The sequence below is a fragment of the Tachypleus tridentatus genome, chromosome 2 (genome assembly GCF_004210375.1).
Source record: "Tachypleus tridentatus isolate NWPU-2018 chromosome 2, ASM421037v1, whole genome shotgun sequence".
Classification (NCBI taxonomy): Eukaryota; Metazoa; Arthropoda; class Merostomata; order Xiphosura; family Limulidae; genus Tachypleus; species Tachypleus tridentatus.
Genome location: NC_134826.1, coordinates 85,886,718 through 85,905,184, shown reverse-complemented (window position 1 = coordinate 85,905,184; position 18,467 = coordinate 85,886,718). Strand labels below are relative to the sequence as shown.

The 18,467-nt window shown below is 31.7% G+C and overlaps 1 protein-coding gene across 1 annotated transcript; it reads left to right on the top strand.

The window, feature by feature from the left end:
• Nucleotides 1–1,478: 1,478 nt before the first annotated feature.
• Nucleotides 1,479–17,780, top strand: LOC143245548 (uncharacterized). The gene is made up of 9 exons (XM_076491910.1): nucleotides 1,479–1,536; nucleotides 1,927–2,080; nucleotides 3,567–3,724; nucleotides 6,184–6,337; nucleotides 7,841–7,998; nucleotides 10,460–10,613; nucleotides 12,104–12,147; nucleotides 14,728–14,881; nucleotides 17,702–17,780. The coding sequence occupies exons 1-9, from the start codon at nucleotides 1,479–1,481 to the stop codon at nucleotides 17,778–17,780; spliced, it is 1,113 nt and encodes a 370-aa protein (XP_076348025.1).
• The last annotated feature ends 687 nt before the right edge of the window (nucleotides 17,781–18,467 follow it).

Below are 18,467 nucleotides of genomic sequence, written 5' to 3'. Positions count from 1 at the left end.
TTAAACTGATTTCTTATTATGAATGTTTGTAATGGTATTTACGATTTTTATAATGATTAAATGTTTCTAACTTGAAAACGACTTACGACTCAGGAAGGTGTGTAGTTTAAAACTATATAATTAAACTCGAATTTGTTAACTGGCACTTAAGCAGACAAAATAATTTACATTTAAATACTAATTGTTGGTGTTAGTTTTACGTAATAGCCAATCAACTAATTTACAATAAAATTGGTGTTTTCATTTTATTTCTTCCTCTCTTACCCTGATCTAGAATCTAATTTAAAATTGTTATCCTATAATGAAACTTTCTTATGTTGATTTAATAGAACAAGAATCCTTTCAGTTAAACGTGCCAGTTATCCAGTGTATTAATCTACTACTGTAATATTATAATGACGCTAAAGTTTAACAGGTTACATTACAATTGTTGTTATTTGCCGTTTAGCTCATGTTACTTTCAATATAAATGTATATCTACTGTCCCCCACTAGTACGGCGGTATGTCTCCGGACTTACAACGCTAAAATCAGTGGTTCGATTCTCCTCGTTGAGCTCAGCAGATAACCCGATGTGTTTTTGCCATAAGAAAACACACACACGTATATCTACTGATGTCTGTAACTATAAAGATATTTATCAAAGCTACATCTTTTTCTTTTAGTATTGTAATTTGGAAAGGACCCAGACCTAATATGTTTCAAGGTAGAATGAGAGAAATAAACCTTAATTGTGCAGAACATTCACAAACTGGATCCATGGAACATCTAAAAGAAACTCCAAATGGCGAAACAACAAAAATGATGACGTCAGTATTAACAAACTATTGAGTTCAAGGTTCCATTAAGTAATATTTATATTAGAAAATTATGAGATTAATTTAGAAATGTCGTTTTACTTTTGTTTGTTTCTGTGAAATATAAAGCTACACAACTGGCCATCTGTGCTGTCCCACCAGTGGTAAAGAAACTCAATTTCAATAATATAACCTTTCAGATTTACCACTGAGAGAAAAATTTAGTTTCAAAGCAAAAATTATTAGTTTCTGTAAAACGAATTTTCTATTATTTCAGATTTACTGAATAATGTTGTTTGTATTATTATATTATATTATATTACTTGAAAAGCAGTATTTGTATGTTTTCTCTTAAAGTTTCTCAGTAGAACTATTTCGTGAAGAGCAAGCTTTGGAGTTACGATACCAGTAGAACTTAATAAAAAAAAAAGGAAATAAAAGCTAGATATTCCAATATTTTCTTATTCGTATCCACGAGAGAGTCTTTTTTTGTGTTTTGGATATGTATCCAGTGGCACAATGACAAATATGAGGAATTACAACGTTAGAAACCTGGTTTCGATACCTGTAATAAGCAGAGCACAAACAGCCCATTGTGTAGCTTTGGCTTAAATTTAAACAAACGAACAAAGTTTTGGTTAAATATACATATATTTTGTTTCATTAGAATAACACGAAACCGATGACTTACAACCTGTCTGAAATTGAGAACCCTGTCCCTACATGTTCCAGCGAACAAGGTAAAATATATCTTTATTTCTGGCATAGAATGGAATGTCAGTAGAAGGCTAGGGTTAGTATAATATTTTGTAATGTTTTGAACTTTAAGCAAATACCCATTTATTATGTATGGGCTTAACCTGTAGACGGTGTTACATTTTTTAATTAGTTTTATTAAGTTTCTAAGTCTTCTTTGTGGATACAAAGCTGCAATAAAATGTAATAGTAAGATTCTAAATATAGGGTTTTCTCCCTGAAAAGAAAAAAAAATTGTTTATTTTACGTCGTATATACGTATCTTGATGTGTGAGTGTGTGATTGTGTGTATAATAATTCGTAAATATATCAGTTAGAAGCCTCTTGGAAATGAAGTTATTAATGACAACAATTTTATAATCTTTCTGTTTCAGATATTTTATCAGACGAAACTAATGAGGTGGGAGCTACTAACACTCAAAATTCCTGCCTCAAGAAAACCTCACCTGTTGACTTACGTATCGAAGATGACACCTTGCATGATGTGTCAGAACATCCATTTCTTTTAAAGAAGGCCGTATCTGAAAGGTATTTATCTTGAAATAAACCTGACACTCACTTAAGACAGTTCTCCGAGCGTTCTACTCACAACCTGCAGGACGCAGATTTGAACTTCCGTCATACCAAACACACTTTCAGTTCAGCTGAGGGAGTCTGTTATAATATGATGATCAGTCTCACTATTTGTTGGTAAAAGTGTAACACAGGTGTTGACATTGGGTGGTGTTGATTAGATGTCTTCCGTTTCTAGTCTATAACTCTAAGTTAAGAACAATTAGCGCAGATAACCCACGTGTAGCGTTGTGCAAAATTCAAAACAACCCAGCCAAACGTAGCATTTATGACGTTACGAAAACTGGTGAAGTACTGAATAAACAATTTGAAACTAGAAAGACTTTTTCATATGTTTGCTAAATCAAATAGGACACGTTCTGTTTGAAAAATATGTGTATCAGTTAATGTATGTTATATATCGGTCTTTATAGTTGTCTTCCAATCACCATGTTGAACATATATATTGATACATTTGAAGAATATATACCAGTGATGTGTATTAGTTACTATCAATCAGTCATGGTGTTATAATTGTTTGTTTGTTTTAAATTTCGCATAAAGCTACAAGAAAGCTATCTGCCATAACCGTCATTAATATAGCAGCAAACGACTAAAGGAAAGGCAGATAGTCAGCACCAAGCACCGCTTACTTTTGGGCTACTCTTCAAACAAAGTAAAATGGTATTGACCGTGAATTAAAAATTCTCCCACGGGTGAAAGGGCGGGAATGTTTGATGTGATGGGGATTCGAACTCGCGACTCTCAGATCACGTGTCTCGTGCCCTACTCACGTGCTCATGCCGGGCCAGCTAAACGGAATCTTCCATGTCATCTTTGTCTTCAATACTTTCTAAGTGTCGATTTTCAATTATAATTTTATCTGAAACTTTAATTCTTGTATTTGAAAATCAGGAAGACAAATTTGGTGACGTATTTTACGTGACCCTCAAACAAACATAAAAAAAATTTAGTCGATATTATGCCAACATGTAAATATTCAAGCACGTTTAATTTCACAGGACGAACTTCAACTATTTTATATCCCGATACATTTTGGAGCCATTTTATTCTAGGAAATGTTACCATGGAGTATAGGTAATATAATAACTTGTGAATGAAAGTGGACAGGAACATGTAAACTACATCACATCTACTATACCCTGTGTTATCGAAGTATTTCATGTAATACCAGCTGGTATACGGAAGATCTAATAGTTGTTGAGACAGTACCCATACTGTAAAACTGATTGATCAATAATTGTTTGGGTTTAAATTCGTGAACTGTGATATTAGTTAATGTTAGCAAAGTTATTAGCCACTAAAACTAATGCCAGGATTTATTAACATAACACAGTTTATATAAATAAATATAGATGTATAGACCTTCTCTGAAGAAATTCACTTTTGTGTAAATGTACCAAAACAAATTCAGTATTTGTAATTATTGTTTCTATTTTAGTGACAAGAAATCACAAATATCCGTCAAAAAGTTTCTCCAGGGTGTAAAAAATCGTATTAAGAGGACCATACAAAACATTTTCTCCAGGAAACATGAATATCGACCTTGCAAAATGGAGAAACAACAAGAACGTCGACAACGCAAATCCACACGATCAGGTTATATAACGTTCAGCACAAAGTTACACAACTGGTTATGTTTACTTTGCTCACCACAGATATTAAAAACAGGTTTCTGGCGTAGTTAGTTCACAGACATGCCGCTGGGAGCATCAACAATTTATAAAATATTTTTAAGAGTAATATTTTATGTTTTACATGACTACCCCTAAAGAGAAAACATGAAAATGTGGTTCTTTAGTTATCTTCATTAAAACGTTTACTGCCATAAAATACACAATTTACAAACAATCTAACATGGAATGAATGTAAATTTATCATATATATATATAAAACCACAACTTAATTTTATAAATTTAATGTAACCTGTATTGCATAACTTAAAATTAGACATATATTTATATAAATTACACACTAGATGACCTGAAAAAAGTCTTCTATATGCCAGTAAACAGTATATTGAATGCATTTTAAAAAATGAAAAGTTCTCAAATCACTATATTTTTATGTGTTTCCTTTTTAAGATCGTAATGTAAAACATTAAAAATTATTTTTTGAAAAATATTTTATAAATATTTGGCGCTATTCTGAATACCTCACTGTCAGAGCGCAGAAGAAATTGGTTGTGTAAAGACGATAGAAATTGAGAAATCAAGAAAATATTTACTGAGACTTACAGAAAATAAAGAGTAAATGAAAATATGAAATTATATAAAAAATAAATTGCATTTATATTATTATATTATATTAGTTGAAAAGCAGTATTTGTATGTTTTTTCTCTTAAAGTTTCTCAGTAAAACTATTTCATAAAGAGCGAGCTTTGGAGTTACGATACCAGTAGAAGTTAATAAAAAAAAAGGAAATAAAAGCCAGATACATCAATATTTTCTTATTCGTACCCACGAGAGAGTCTTTTGTTTTGTGTTTTGGATGTGTATCCAGTGGCACAATGACAAATATGAGGAATTAAAACGTCAGATACCTGGTTTCGATACCTGTAATAAGCAGAGCACAGATAGTCCATTTTGTAGCTTTGGCTTAAATTATGGTTATGGTTAAATATACATATTTTTTGTTTCATTAGAATAACATGATACCGATGGCCTGCAACTAGCCTAAAATTGTCAAACATGTCTTTATATGTTCCAGCGAACAAGGTAAAATATATCTTTAAAATGTCAGTGTTAATCTTTCTAAAAGATTTGTATTATCTGTAGACCAGAAGAAAAACTTCCTCCTCTCCCCTCTCAAATTTACCCCAACTGCAGATCTAAAATACTCTCTTTTCCTATAGAAGATGTACGTATCAACAACATTCACGTCCTTCTAATGGTTATGGTAATTTAAACACCAAACTGTGGAACGTGAATACAATGTTGAGTTCTTACACAACTTATGACATTTATAAACATTGTTGTTCAGTGTCTAACAATTGTATCTCAGATAAAACAAATACATTGTGAGAAGTCTCTTACAAAGAAATACGTCTTTCGTCTCTGTTTCATGATTCATTACATTTGTTTCCTTTTTCGTATTTCCAATGTTTCACGGATATCATTGGCTCTAACACCTTACGGTTAAGCGCACAATGACAACATTCACTCATAATATTTTAATTATGTTTGTTGTAAATAGTCTGCTATGGCCGAATTATCATTATATTTACTTCTTCTACATACTTAATGTAAACGATACTTAGATCACGTTCTGTCTGTTCATTACAGTTTCTTCCATATCAACATTCAAATTTATGAATTTTCTCTGTTAACTGTATGTTAACTTTAGTATTATCAAATATTTGTTGTATCTTATCTGTCGATTTAAATATACGATAAAATATTTGTTTATTTTAAATGCATTAACCAATAATCAAACCTCTAACGTGAGGTACAGGTACACGTTCCTTTTAATGCTTGAGTAAAGAACATCATTAGGCTAATACAACAATGAGCTGGCATACAAAGATTTATAAATGTAATAAAGTGATCTTAATACATTCGCATGGGATACTATGTACGTGCCTTGTTTTGTTCCTCTGGTAGAAGCTATTCAGAGGTAGGTAAGAAGGTGTTTATTTTTATTCCAACGTTTAATGTCAATGTTCAAGTTATTCTAGAGAATAGTAATTTCTGGCATAGAATGGAATGTCAGTAGAAGGCTAGGGTTAGTATAATATTTTGTAATGTTTTGAACTTTAAGCAAATACCCATTTATTATGTATGGGCTTAACCTGTAGACGGTGTTACATTTTTTAATTAGTTTTATTAAGTTTCTAAGTCTTCTTTGTGGATACAAAGCTGCAATAAAATGTAATAGTAAGATTCTAAATATAGGGTTTTCTCCTGAAAAGAAAAAAAATTGTTTATTTTACGTCGTATATACGTATCTTGATGTGTGAGTGTGTGATTGTGTGTATAATAATTCGTAAATATATCAGTTAGAAGCCTCTTGAAATGAAGTTATTAATGACAACAATTTTATAATCTTTCTGTTTCAGATATTTTATCAGACGAAACTAATGAGGTGGGAGCTACTAACACTCAAAATTCCTGCCTCAAGAAAACCTCACCTGTTGACTTACGTATCGAAGATGACACCTTGCATGATGTGTCAGAACATCCATTTCTTTTAAAGAAGGCCGTATCTGAAAGGTATTTATCTTGAAATAAACCTGACACTCACTTAAGACAGTTCTCCGAGCGTTCTACTCACAACCTGCAGGACGCAGATTTGAACTTCCGTCATACCAAACACACTTTCAGTTCAGCTGAGGGGAGTCTGTTATAATATGATGATCAGTCTCACTATTTGTTGGTAAAAGTGTAACACAGGTGTTGACATTGGGTGGTGTTGATTAGATGTCTTCCGTTTCTAGTCTATAACTCCTAAGTTAAGAACAATTAGCGCAGATAACCCACGTGTAGCGTTGTGCAAAATTCAAAACAACCCAGCCAAACGTAGCATTTATGACGTTACGAAAACTGGTGAAGTACTGAATAAACAATTTGAAACTAGAAAGACTTTTTCATATGTTTGCTAAATCAAATAGGACACGTTCTGTTTGAAAAATATGTGTATCAGTTAATGTATGTTATATATCGGTCTTTATAGTCGTCTTCCAATCACCATGTTGAACATATATATTGATACATTTGAAGAATATATACCAGTGATGTGTATTAGTTACTATCAATCAGTCATGGTGTTATAATTGTTTGTTTGTTTTAAATTTCGCATAAAGCTACAAGAAAGCTATCTGCCATAACCGTCATTAATATAGCAGCAAACGACTAAAGGAAAGGCAGATAGTCAGCACCAAGCACCGCTTACTTTTGGGCTACTCTTCAAACAAAGTAAAATGGTATTGACCGTGAATTAAAAATTCTCCCACGGGTGAAAGGGCGGGAATGTTTGATGTGATGGGATTCGAACTCGCGACTCTCAGATCACGTGTCTCGTGCCCTACTCACGTGCTCATGCCGGGCCAGCTAAACGGAATCTTCCATGTCATCTTTGTCTTCAATACTTTCTAAGTGTCGATTTTCAATTATAATTTTATCTGAAACTTTAATTCTTGTATTTGAAAATCAGGAAGACAAATTTGGTGACGTATTTTACGTGACCCTCAAACAAACATAAAAAAATTTAGTCGATATTATGCCAACATGTAAATATTCAAGCACGTTTAATTTCACAGGACGAACTTCAACTATTTTATATCCCGATACATTTTTGGAGCCATTTTTATTCTAGGAAATGTTACCATGGAGTATAGGTAATATAATAACTTGTGAATGAAAGTGGACAGGAACATGTAAACTACATCACATCTACTATACCCTGTGTTATCGAAGTATTTCATGTAATACCAGGACTCTTCAGTTTAGCTGGTATACGGAAGATCTAATAGTTGTTGAGACAGTACCCATACTGTAAAACTGATTGATCAATAATTGTTTGGGTTTAAATTCGTGAACTGTGATATTAGTCAATGTTATCAAAGTTATTAGCCACTAAAACTAATGCCAGGATTTATTAACATAACACAGTTTATATAAATAAATATAGATGTATAGACCTTCTCTGAAGAAATTCACTTTTGTGTAAATGTACCAAAACAAATTCAGTATTTGTAATTATTGTTTCTATTTTAGTGACAAGAAATCACAAATATCCGTCAAAAAGTTTCTCCAGGGTGTAAAAATTCGTATTAAGAGGACCATACAAAACATTTTCTCCAGGAAACATGAATATCGACCTTGCAAAATGGAGAAACAACAAGAACGTCGACAACGCAAATCCACACGATCAGGTTATATAACGTTCAGCACAAAGTTACACAACTGGTTATGTTTACTTTGCTCACCACAGATATTAAAAACAGGTTTCTGGCGTAGTTAGTTCACATACATGCCGCTGGGAGCATCAACAATTTATAAAATATTTTTAAGAGTAATATTTTATGTTTTACATGACTACCCCTAAAGAGAAAACATGAAAATGTGGTTCTTTAGTTACCTTCATTAAAACGTTTACTGCCATAAAATACACAATTTACAAACAATCTAACATGGAATGAATGTAAATTTATCATATATATATATATAAAACCTCAACTTAATTTTATAAATTTAATGTAATTTGTATTGCATAACTTAAAATTAGACATATATTTATATAAATTACACACTAGATGACCTGACAAAAGTCTTCTATATGCCAGTAAACAGTATATTGAATGCATTTTAAAAAATGAAAAGTTCTCAAATCACTATATTTTTATGTGTTTCCTTTTTAAGATCGTAATGTAAAACATTAAAAATTATTTTTTGAAAAATATTTTATAAATATTTAGCGCTATTCTGAATACCTCACTGTCAGAGCGCAGAAGAAATTGGTTGTGTAAAGACGATAGAAATTGAGAAATCAAGAAAATATTTACTGAGACTTACAGAAAATAAAGAGTAAATGAAAATATGAAATTATATAAAAAATAAATTGCATTTATATTATTATATTTTATTAGTTGAAAAGCAGTATTTGTATGTTTTTCTCTTAAAGTTTCTCAGTAAAACTATTTCATAAAGAGCGAGCTTTGGAGTTACGATACCAGTAGAAGTTAATAAAAAAAAGGAAATAAAAGCCAGATACATCAATATTTTCTTATTCGTACCCACGAGAGAGTCTTTTGTTTTGTGTTTTGGATGTGTATCCAGTGGCACAATGACAAATATGAGGAATTAAAACGTCAGATACCTGGTTTCGATACCTGTAATAAGCAGAGCACAGATAGTCCATTTTGTAGCTTTGGCTTAAATTATGGTTATGGTTAAATATACATATTTTTGTTTCATTAGAATAACATGATACCGATGGCCTGCAACTAGCCTAAAATTGTCAAACATGTCTTTATATGTTCCAGCGAACAAGGTAAAATATATCTTTAAAATTTCAGTGTTAATCTTTCTAAAAGATTTGTATTATCTGTAGACCAGAAGAAAAACTTCCTCCTCTCCACCCTCTCAAATTTACCCCAACTGCAGATCTAAAATACTCTCTTTTCCTATAGAAGATGTACGTATCAACAACATTCACGTCCTTCTAATGGTTATGGTAATTTAAACACCAAACTGTGGAACGTGAATACAATGTTGAGTTCTTACACAACTTATGACATTTATAAACATTGTTGTTCAGTGTCTAACAATTGTATCTCAGATAAAACAAATACATTGTGAGAAGTCTCTTACAAAGAAATACGTCTTTCGTCTCTGTTTCATGATTCATTACATTTGTTTCCTTTTTCGTATTTCCAATGTTTCACGGATATCATTGGCTCTAACACCTTACGGTTAAGCGCACAATGACAACATTCACTCATAATATTTTAATTATGTTTGTTGTAAATAGTCTGCTATGGCCGAATTATCATTATATTTACTTCTTCTACATACTTAATGTAAACGATACTTAGATCACGTTCTGTCTGTTCATTACAGTTTCTTCCATATCAACATTCAAATTTATGAATTTTCTCTGTTAACTGTATGTTAACTTTAGTATTATCAAATATTTGTTGTATCTTATCTGTCGATTTAAATATACGATAAAATATTTGTTTATTTTAAATGCATTAACCAATAATCAAACCTCTAACGTGAGGTACAGGTACACGTTCCTTTTAATGCTTGAGTAAAGAACATCATTAGGCTAATACAACAATGAGCTGGCATACAAAGATTTATAAATGTAATAAAGTGATCTTAATACATTCGCATGGGATACTATGTACGTGCCTTGTTTTGTTCCTCTGGTAGAAGCTATTCAGAGGTAGGTAAGAAGGTGTTTATTTTTATTCCAACGTTTAATGTCAATGTTCAAGTTATTCTAGAGAATAGTAATTTCTGGCATAGAATGGAATGTCAGTAGAAGGCTAGGGTTAGTATAATATTTTGTAATGTTTTGAACTTTAAGCAAATACCCATTTATTATGTATGGGCTTAACCTGTAGACGGTGTTACATTTTTTAATTAGTTTTATTAAGTTTCTAAGTCTTCTTTGTGGATACAAAGCTGCAATAAAATGTAATAGTAAGATTCTAAATATAGGGTTTTCTCCTGAAAAGAAAAAAAATTGTTTATTTTACGTCGTATATACGTATCTTGATGTGTGAGTGTGTGATTGTGTGTATAATAATTCGTAAATATATCAGTTAGAAGCCTCTTGGAAATGAAGTTATTAATGACAACAATTTTATAATCTTTCTGTTTCAGATATTTTATCAGACGAAACTAATGAGGTGGGAGCTACTAACACTCAAAATTCCTGCCTCAAGAAAACCTCACCTGTTGACTTACGTATCGAAGATGACACCTTGCATGATGTGTCAGAACATCCATTTCTTTTAAAGAAGGCCGTATCTGAAAGGTATTTATCTTGAAATAAACCTGACACTCACTTAAGACAGTTCTCCGAGCGTTCTACTCACAACCTGCAGGACGCAGATTTGAACTTCCGTCATACCAAACACACTTTCAGTTCAGCTGAGGGAGTCTGTTATAATATGATGATCAGTCTCACTATTTGTTGGTAAAAGTGTAACACAGGTGTTGACATTGGGTGGTGTTGATTAGATGTCTTCCGTTTCTAGTCTATAACTCCTAAGTTAAGAACAATTAGCGCAGATAACCCACGTGTAGCGTTGTGCAAAATTCAAAACAACCCAGCCAAACGTAGCATTTATGACGTTACGAAAACTGGTGAAGTACTGAATAAACAATTTGAAACTAGAAAGACTTTTTCATATGTTTGCTAAATCAAATAGGACACGTTCTGTTTGAAAAATATGTGTATCAGTTAATGTATGTTATATATCGGTCTTTATAGTTGTCTTCCAATCACCATGTTGAACATATATATTGATACATTTGAAGAATATATACCAGTGATGTGTATTAGTTACTATCAATCAGTCATGGTGTTATAATTGTTTGTTTGTTTTAAATTTCGCATAAAGCTACAAGAAAGCTATCTGCCATAACCGTCATTAATATAGCAGCAAACGACTAAAGGAAAGGCAGATAGTCAGCACCAAGCACCGCTTACTTTTGGGCTACTCTTCAAACAAAGTAAAATGGTATTGACCGTGAATTAAAAATTCTCCCACGGGTGAAAGGGCGGGAATGTTTGATGTGATGGGGATTCGAACTCGCGACTCTCAGATCACGTGTCTCGTGCCCTACTCACGTGCTCATGCCGGGCCAGCTAAACGGAATCTTCCATGTCATCTTTGTCTTCAATACTTTCTAAGTGTCGATTTTCAATTATAATTTTATCTGAAACTTTAATTCTTGTATTTGAAAATCAGGAAGACAAATTTGGTGACGTATTTTACGTGACCCTCAAACAAACATAAAAAAAATTTAGTCGATATTATGCCAACATGTAAATATTCAAGCACGTTTAATTTCACAGGACGAACTTCAACTATTTTATATCCCGATACATTTTTTGGAGCCATTTTTATTCTAGGAAATGTTACCATGGAGTATAGGTAATATAATAACTTGTGAATGAAAGTGGACAGGAACATGTAAACTACATCACATCTACTATACCCTGTGTTATCGAAGTATTTCATGTAATACCAGCTGGTATACGGAAGATCTAATAGTTGTTGAGACAGTACCCATACTGTAAAACTGATTGATCAATAATTGTTTGGGTTTAAATTCGTGAACTGTGATATTAGTCAATGTTATCAAAGTTATTAGCCACTAAAACTAATGCCAGGATTTATTAACATAACACAGTTTATATAAATAAATATAGATGTATAGACCTTCTCTGAAGAAATTCACTTTTGTGTAAATGTACCAAAACAAATTCAGTATTTGTAATTATTGTTTCTATTTTAGTGACAAGAAATCACAAATATCCGTCAAAAAAGTTTCTCCAGGGTGTAAAAAATCGTATTAAGAGGACCATACAAAACATTTTCTCCAGGAAACATGAATATCGACCTTGCAAAATGGAGAAACAACAAGAACGTCGACAACGCAAATCCACACGATCAGGTTATATAACGTTCAGCACAAAGTTACACAACTGGTTATGTTTACTTTGCTCACCACAGATATTAAAAACAGGTTTCTGGCGTAGTTAGTTCACAGACATGCCGCTGGGAGCATCAACAATTTATAAAATATTTTAAGAGTAATATTTTATGTTTTACATGACTACCCCTAAAGAGAAAACATGAAAATGTGGTTCTTTAGTTATCTTCATTAAAACGTTTACTGCCATAAAATACACAATTTACAAACAATCTAACATGGAATGAATGTAAATTTATCATATATATATATATAAAACCACAACTTAATTTTATAAATTTAATGTAACCTGTATTGCATAACTTAAAATTAGACATATATTTATATAAATTACACACTAGATGACCTGAAAAAAGTCTTCTATATGCCAGTAAACAGTATATTGAATGCATTTTAAAAAAATGAAAAGTTCTCAAATCACTATATTTTTATGTGTTTCCTTTTTAAGATCGTAATGTAAAACATTAAAAATTATTTTTTGAAAAATATTTTATAAATATTTAGCGCTATTCTGAATACCTCACTGTCAGAGCGCAGAAGAAATTGGTTGTGTAAAGACGATAGAAATTGAGAAATCAAGAAAATATTTACTGAGACTTACAGAAAATAAAGAGTAAATGAAAATATGAAATTATATAAAAAATAAATTGCATTTATATTATTATATTATATTAGTTGAAAAGCAGTATTTGTATGTTTTTTCTCTTAAAGTTTCTCAGTAAAACTATTTCATAAAGAGCGAGCTTTGGAGTTACGATACCAGTAGAAGTTAATAAAAAAAAGGAAATAAAAGCCAGATACATCAATATTTTCTTATTCGTACCCACGAGAGAGTCTTTTGTTTTGTGTTTTGGATGTGTATCCAGTGGCACAATGACAAATATGAGGAATTAAAACGTCAGATACCTGGTTTCGATACCTGTAATAAGCAGAGCACAGATAGTCCATTTTGTAGCTTTGGCTTAAATTATGGTTATGGTTAAATATACATATTTTTTGTTTCATTAGAATAACATGATACCGATGGCCTGCAACTAGCCTAAAATTGTCAAACATGTCTTTATATGTTCCAGCGAACAAGGTAAAATATATCTTTAAAAATTTCAGTGTTAATCTTTCTAAAAGATTTGTATTATCTGTAGACCAGAAGAAAAACTTCCTCCTCTCCACCCTCTCAAATTTACCCCAACTGCAGATCTAAAATACTCTCTTTTCCTATAGAAGATGTACGTATCAACAACATTCACGTCCTTCTAATGGTTATGGTAATTTAAACACCAAACTGTGGAACGTGAATACAATGTTGAGTTCTTACACAACTTATGACATTTATAAACATTGTTGTTCAGTGTCTAACAATTGTATCTCAGATAAAACAAATACATTGTGAGAAGTCTCTTACAAAGAAATACGTCTTTCGTCTCTGTTTCATGATTCATTACATTTGTTTCCTTTTTCGTATTTCCAATGTTTCACGGATATCATTGGCTCTAACACCTTACGGTTAAGCGCACAATGACAACATTCACTCATAATATTTTAATTATGTTTGTTGTAAATAGTCTGCTATGGCCGAATTATCATTATATTTACTTCTTCTACATACTTAATGTAAACGATACTTAGATCACGTTCTGTCTGTTCATTACAGTTTCTTCCATATCAACATTCAAATTTATGAATTTTCTCTGTTAACTGTATGTTAACTTTAGTATTATCAAATATTTGTTGTATCTTATCTGTCGATTTAAATATACGATAAAATATTTGTTTATTTTAAATGCATTAACCAATAATCAAACCTCTAACGTGAGGTACAGGTACACGTTCCTTTTAATGCTTGAGTAAAGAACATCATTAGGCTAATACAACAATGAGCTGGCATACAAAGATTTATAAATGTAATAAAGTGATCTTAATACATTCGCATGGGATACTATGTACGTGCCTTGTTTTGTTCCTCTGGTAGAAGCTATTCAGAGGTAGGTAAGAAGGTGTTTATTTTTATTCCAACGTTTAATGTCAATGTTCAAGTTATTCTAGAGAATAGTAATTTCTGGCATAGAATGGAATGTCAGTAGAAGGCTAGGGTTAGTATAATATTTTGTAATGTTTTGAACTTTAAGCAAATACCCATTTATTATGTATGGGCTTAACCTGTAGACGGTGTTACATTTTTTAATTAGTTTTATTAAGTTTCTAAGTCTTCTTTGTGGATACAAAGCTGCAATAAAATGTAATAGTAAGATTCTAAATATAGGGTTTTCTCCTGAAAAGAAAAAAAAATTGTTTATTTTACGTCGTATATACGTATCTTGATGTGTGAGTGTGTGATTGTGTGTATAATAATTCGTAAATATATCAGTTAGAAGCCTCTTGGAAATGAAGTTATTAATGACAACAATTTTATAATCTTTCTGTTTCAGATATTTTATCAGACGAAACTAATGAGGTGGGAGCTACTAACACTCAAAATTCCTGCCTCAAGAAAACCTCACCTGTTGACTTACGTATCGAAGATGACACCTTGCATGATGTGTCAGAACATCCATTTCTTTTAAAGAAGGCCGTATCTGAAAGGTATTTATCTTGAAATAAACCTGACACTCACTTAAGACAGTTCTCCGAGCGTTCTACTCACAACCTGCAGGACGCAGATTTGAACTTCCGTCATACCAAACACACTTTCAGTTCAGCTGAGGGGAGTCTGTTATAATATGATGATCAGTCTCACTATTTGTTGGTAAAAGTGTAACACAGGTGTTGACATTGGGTGGTGTTGATTAGATGTCTTCCGTTTCTAGTCTATAACCCTAAGTTAAGAACAATTAGCGCAGATAACCCACGTGTAGCGTTGTGCAAAATTCAAAACAACCCAGCCAAACGTAGCATTTATGACGTTACGAAAACTGGTGAAGTACTGAATAAACAATTTGAAACTAGAAAGACTTTTTCATATGTTTGCTAAATCAAATAGGACACGTTCTGTTTGAAAAATATGTGTATCAGTTAATGTATGTTATATATCGGTCTTTATAGTTGTCTTCCAATCACCATGTTGAACATATATATTGATACATTTGAAGAATATATACCAGTGATGTGTATTAGTTACTATCAATCAGTCATGGTGTTATAATTGTTTGTTTGTTTTAAATTTCGCATAAAGCTACAAGAAAGCTATCTGCCATAACCGTCATTAATATAGCAGCAAACGACTAAAGGAAAGGCAGATAGTCAGCACCAAGCACCGCTTACTTTTGGGCTACTCTTCAAACAAAGTAAAATGGTATTGACCGTGAATTAAAAATTCTCCCACGGGTGAAAGGGCGGGAATGTTTGATGTGATGGGGATTCGAACTCGCGACTCTCAGATCACGTGTCTCGTGCCCTACTCACGTGCTCATGCCGGGCCAGCTAAACGGAATCTTCCATGTCATCTTTGTCTTCAATACTTTCTAAGTGTCGATTTTCAATTATAATTTTATCTGAAACTTTAATTCTTGTATTTGAAAATCAGGAAGACAAATTTGGTGACGTATTTTACGTGACCCTCAAACAAACATAAAAAAATTTAGTCGATATTATGCCAACATGTAAATATTCAAGCACGTTTAATTTCACAGGACGAACTTCAACTATTTTATATCCCGATACATTTTGGAGCCATTTTATTCTAGGAAATGTTACCATGGAGTATAGGTAATATAATAACTTGTGAATGAAAGTGGACAGGAACATGTAAACTACATCACATCTACTATACCCTGTGTTATCGAAGTATTTCATGTAATACCAGCTGGTATACGGAAGATCTAATAGTTGTTGAGACAGTACCCATACTGTAAAACTGATTGATCAATAATTGTTTGGGTTTAAATTCGTGAACTGTGATATTAGTTAATGTTATCAAAGTTATTAGCCACTAAAACTAATGCCAGGATTTATTAACATAACACAGTTTATATAAATAAATATAGATGTATAGACCTTCTCTGAAGAAATTCACTTTTGTGTAAATGTACCAAAACAAATTCAGTATTTGTAATTATTGTTTCTATTTTAGTGACAAGAAATCACAAATATCCGTCAAAAAGTTTCTCCAGGGTGTAAAAAATCGTATTAAGAGGACCATACAAAACATTTTCTCCAGGAAACATGAATATCGACCTTGCAAAATGGAGAAACAACAAGAACGTCGACAACGCAAATCCACACGATCAGGTTATATAACGTTCAGCACAAAGTTACACAACTGGTTATGTTTACTTTGCTCACCACAGATATTAAAAACAGGTTTTGGCGTAGTTAGTTCACAGACATGCCGCTGGGAGCATCAACAATTTATAAAATATTTTTAAGAGTAATATTTTATGTTTTACATGACTACCCCTAAAGAGAAAACATGAAAATGTGGTTCTTTAGTTATCTTCATTAAAACGTTTACTGCCATAAAATACACAATTTACAAACAATCTAACATGGAATGAATGTAAATTTATCATATATATATATAAAACCACAACTTAATTTTATAAATTTAATGTAACCTGTATTGCATAACTTAAAATTAGACATATATTTATATAAATTACACACTAGATGACCTGAAAAAAGTCTTCTATATGCCAGTAAACAGTATATTGAATGCATTTTAAAAAATGAAAAGTTCTCAAATCACTATATTTTTATGTGTTTCCTTTTTAAGATCGTAATGTAAAACATTAAAATTATTTTTTGAAAATATTTTATAAATATTTGGCGCTATTCTGAATACCTCACTGTCAGAGCGCAGAAGAAATTGGTTGTGTAAAGACGATAGAAATTGAGAAATCAAGAAAATATTTACTGAGACTTACAGAAAATAAAGAGTAAATGAAAATATGAAATTATATAAAAAATAAATTGCATTTATATTATTATATTATATTAGTTGAAAAGCAGTATTTGTATGTTTTTCTCTTAAAGTTTCTCAGTAAAACTATTTCATAAAGAGCGAGCTTTGGAGTTACGATACCAGTAGAAGTTAATAAAAAAAAAGGAAATAAAAGCCAGATACATCAATATTTTCTTATTCGTACCCACGAGAGAGTCTTTTGTTTTGTGTTTTGGATGTGTATCCAGTGGCACAATGACAAATATGAGGAATTAAAACGTCAGATACCTGGTTTCGATACCTGTAATAAGCAGAGCACAGATAGTCCATTTTGTAGCTTTGGCTTAAATTATGGTTATGGTTAAATATACATATTTTTTGTTTCATTAGAATAACATGATACCGATGGCCTGCAACTAGCCTAAAATTGTCAAACATGTCTTTATATGTTCCAGCGAACAAGGTAAAATATATCTTTAAAAATTTCAGTGTTAATCTTTCTAAAAGATTTGTATTATCTGTAGACCAGAAGAAAAACTTCCTCCTCTCCCCCCTCTCAAATTTACCCCAACTGCAGATCTAAAATACTCTCTTTTCCTATAGAAGATGTACGTATCAACAACATTCACGTCCTTCTAATGATTATCGTAGTTTAAACACCAAACTGTGGAACGTGAATATAATGTTGAGTTCTTACTCAACTTATAACATTTATAAGCATTGTTGTATAGTGTCTAACAATTGTATCTCAGATAAAACTAATACATTGTGAGAAGTCTCTTACAAAGAAATACGTCTTTCGTCTCTGTTTCATGATTCATTACATTTGTTTCCTTTTTCGTATTTCCAATGTTTCACGGATGTCATTGGCTCTAATACCTTACGGTTAAGCCCACAATGATTACCTTTACTTATAATATTTTAATTATGTTTGTTGTAAATAGTCTGCTATGGCCGAATTATCATTATTTTTACTTCTTCTACATACTTAATGTAAACGATATTTTAGATCAAGTTCTGTCTCTCTATTACAGTTTCTTCCATGTCAAGATTTAATGCTTGAGTAAATAACATCATTAGGCTAATAAAACAATGAGCTGGCATTCAAAGATTTATATATATAACGAAGTGATCTTAATAGATTCGCATGAAATACTATGTATGTGCCTTGTTTTGTTCCTGTAGTAGAAGTTATTCAGGGTTAGGTAATAAGGTGTTTATTTTCTTTCAACGTTTAATGTCAATGCTCAAGTTATTCTAGAGAATAGTAATTTCTGGTATAGAATGGAA

Excerpts from the sequence above, each read along its gene's own strand:
- LOC143245548 (XM_076491910.1), top strand. The coding sequence starts at position 1,479 with ATGACTTACAACCTGTCTGAAATTGAGAACCCTGTCCCTACATGTTCC. Across the intron at positions 2,081-3,566 it reads AAGAAGGCCGTATCTGAAAG|TGACAAGAAATCACAAATAT; the intron begins GTATTTATCTTG and ends TTTCTATTTTAG. Across the intron at positions 6,338-7,840 it reads AAGAAGGCCGTATCTGAAAG|TGACAAGAAATCACAAATAT; the intron begins GTATTTATCTTG and ends TTTCTATTTTAG.